The 2,500-nt window shown below is 41.8% G+C and overlaps 1 protein-coding gene across 1 annotated transcript; it reads right to left on the bottom strand. All coding sequences in view use genetic code 12, as the record gives it.

The window, feature by feature from the left end:
• Positions 1-1,969: 1,969 nt before the first annotated feature.
• FOB63_003002 (uncharacterized protein) lies at positions 1,970-2,500 on the bottom strand (the record flags this gene model as incomplete). Its single annotated transcript, XM_066102293.1, has 1 exon — positions 1,970-2,500. A coding segment is annotated over one exon (531 nt), but the record flags the coding sequence as incomplete, so codon positions are not given.

The raw sequence follows: 2,500 nt of genomic DNA, 5'->3' as shown, positions 1-2,500 counted from the left end.
TTCACTCAATCTTGCAGTAGCCTCCTCAACTCATCGTACGCTACCACTCAATCTCACTTACAGCCCGCTCAGTCTCGCCTCAAACAGCACACTGCTCCACAAGTCTTGTGCCTCCTCAACTCATCGTACGCACTCAACTCGCTTCACAGCCACATCGTCTCCCGCACTCGACCGACATCCCTCGACAGGTATTCGGCTCCCATCGCTGACATGGTCACTATCTAAATATATACTGAACCAGCGTTCATTCACATCGACAACTCGATTGATTGTCTGTAAGCTCTCGCTCACATATATATCCTCCAAGGTCGTTTTGTACCCCAAAATATTTTTCCCATACAAAAGCCCCGACAACAATCTATAAATCTTCCATTTTCCCTATAAAATTTATTCTTTTTCCCAGATCGCACTCTGGAAAAAACCTTTTTTCTGTTCGTCGCTAACATTTTTATGGACGAAAAAATTTTTGGGGCGTAACAGGGCGGTTTTTTTGTACGACTATTTTGGGGTCCCGCCCTAGATTCTATGTCCAAAAAATCGCCCCCACTTTCCCCCCAAACTCCCAAAATATCTCCTTTTCTAAAAAAATTTTCCTTTTTTTCCCACTCAAAAAAAATTTTTTCCTAACTTTTTTCCCCCGATGAGGCCTCTTAACTATGAGGAGGTAAAGGTTTTTCAAGGAGGTACTGGCCTTTTTGACCCTCACTTTTTCCCAGAAAATCACCTACCATTTCCAAAAAATTATATTTTCACCAGTATCCTGACATAATGAAAAACACCAAAACTGCGATAAAAAATCGAATAATGCCCGTACGGGGGAGAAACTTCCTGGAGGGGGTTTTCTATATGGTTTCGACCGTCTGGACTACTTCCCACCCTTGTATCTTTTACCGTTCTCGAGATAAATTTTTTTCTCCCACTTCCCGTCGACTTTTTGAAAATCTAACACCACCAGACGATGCGCCGGCCTTGGTTTAGTAGTCTACGATAAAAACATATTAAAAATCGGCCTTGCAATGCTGTTTTATCGCCACTTTTTGTTCAAAAATCCTCCGATTTTTTGGAGTTGGCGCGGAAAATCAAAAATCTTTTTTCCTGAAATCTTTTTTCTGTTCGCGAAGTAGTAGGTCATGTGTGCACGCCCGAAAAAATCTTTTTTCCGCGAACTATTTCTGCGCAATATAAAGGATGCGAAAAAAGATTTTTGGAAATTTGCGCACCACGTCATAACTCCGTATTGGCACACCACAAAATTACGAAAACGTCATAGATTACGTAGATAACTCCGCTCTATCGACTGGTACTAACCTTATCTCCATATCTTTTCTGGATCGGGAGATAGCTCCGTAGGGAGATAACTAAATGGGGAGATGTCGTGTGGGGGTGATATTATGATCAAAATGGAGAGAAAAAGTGCCTTTACAAGATGGTATAAACAAACACTTGATCCGAGATTTACAAAATAAAAGTGATCGGGATTAGGGAAGAAAACACCTTCTGTGATTAGGGATCTGTGTGACTGTTTTTTAGGGGGAGTGTAGGGTACATTATAAAAATAATATCTGGGAGTACCTTTATATCCAAGGGTCCCCCCTTATCCCATGGTGAAAATTTTTCAGACACCTCATCGCCTGGGTGAAAATTTTTCACGACGGACTCTATGATTAGGGATCTGTGTGACTGTTTTTTAGGGGGAGTGTTGGGTACATTATAAAAATAATATCAGGCAATACCCTTTCCAAGGGTCCCCCCTTATCCCTCGTGAACAATTTTACCTCATCGCCTGGGTGAAAATTTTTCACGACAGACTCTATGATTAGGGATCTGTGTGACTGTTTTTTAGGGAGGTACTGATGTTCTTCTTTAGGGAGGTACTGATGTTCTTTAGGGAGGTACTGATGTTCTTTAGGGAGGTACTGATGTTCTTTTAGGGAGGTACTGATGTTCTTTAGGGAGGTACTGATGTTCTTTAGGGAGGTACTGATGTTCTTTTGGGAGGTACTTGTTCTTTAGGGAGGTACTGATGTTCTTTAGGGAGGTACTGATGTTCTTTAGGGAGGTACTGATGTTCTTTAGGGAGGTACTGATGTTCTTTAGGGAGGTACTGATGTTCTTTAGGGAGGTACTGATGTTCTTTAGGGAGGTACTGATGTTCTTTAGGGAGGTACTGATGTTCTTTAGGGAGGTACTGATGTTCTTTAGGGAGGTACTGATGTTCTTTAGGGAGGTACTGATGTTCTTTAGGGAGGTACTGATGTTCTTTAGGGAGGTACTGATGTTCTTTAGGGAGGTACTGATGTTCTTTAGGGAGGTACTGATGTTCTTTAGGGAGGTACTGATGTTCTTTAGGGAGGTACTGATGTTCTTTAGGGAGGTACTGATGTTCTTTAGGGAGGTACTGATGTTCTTTAGGGAGGTACTGATGTTCTTTAGGGAGGTACTGATGTTCTTTAGGGAGGTACTGATGTTCTTTAGGGAGGTACTGATGTTCTTTAGGGAG

This window comes from Clavispora lusitaniae (genome assembly GCF_014636115.1).
Source record: "Clavispora lusitaniae strain FDAARGOS_655 chromosome Unknown tig00000105_pilon, whole genome shotgun sequence".
NCBI classification, from domain to species: domain Eukaryota; kingdom Fungi; phylum Ascomycota; class Pichiomycetes; order Serinales; family Metschnikowiaceae; genus Clavispora; species Clavispora lusitaniae.
The sequence above is the reverse complement of the archived record's forward strand: the minus strand, read 5'-3'. Positions and strand labels throughout refer to the sequence as shown.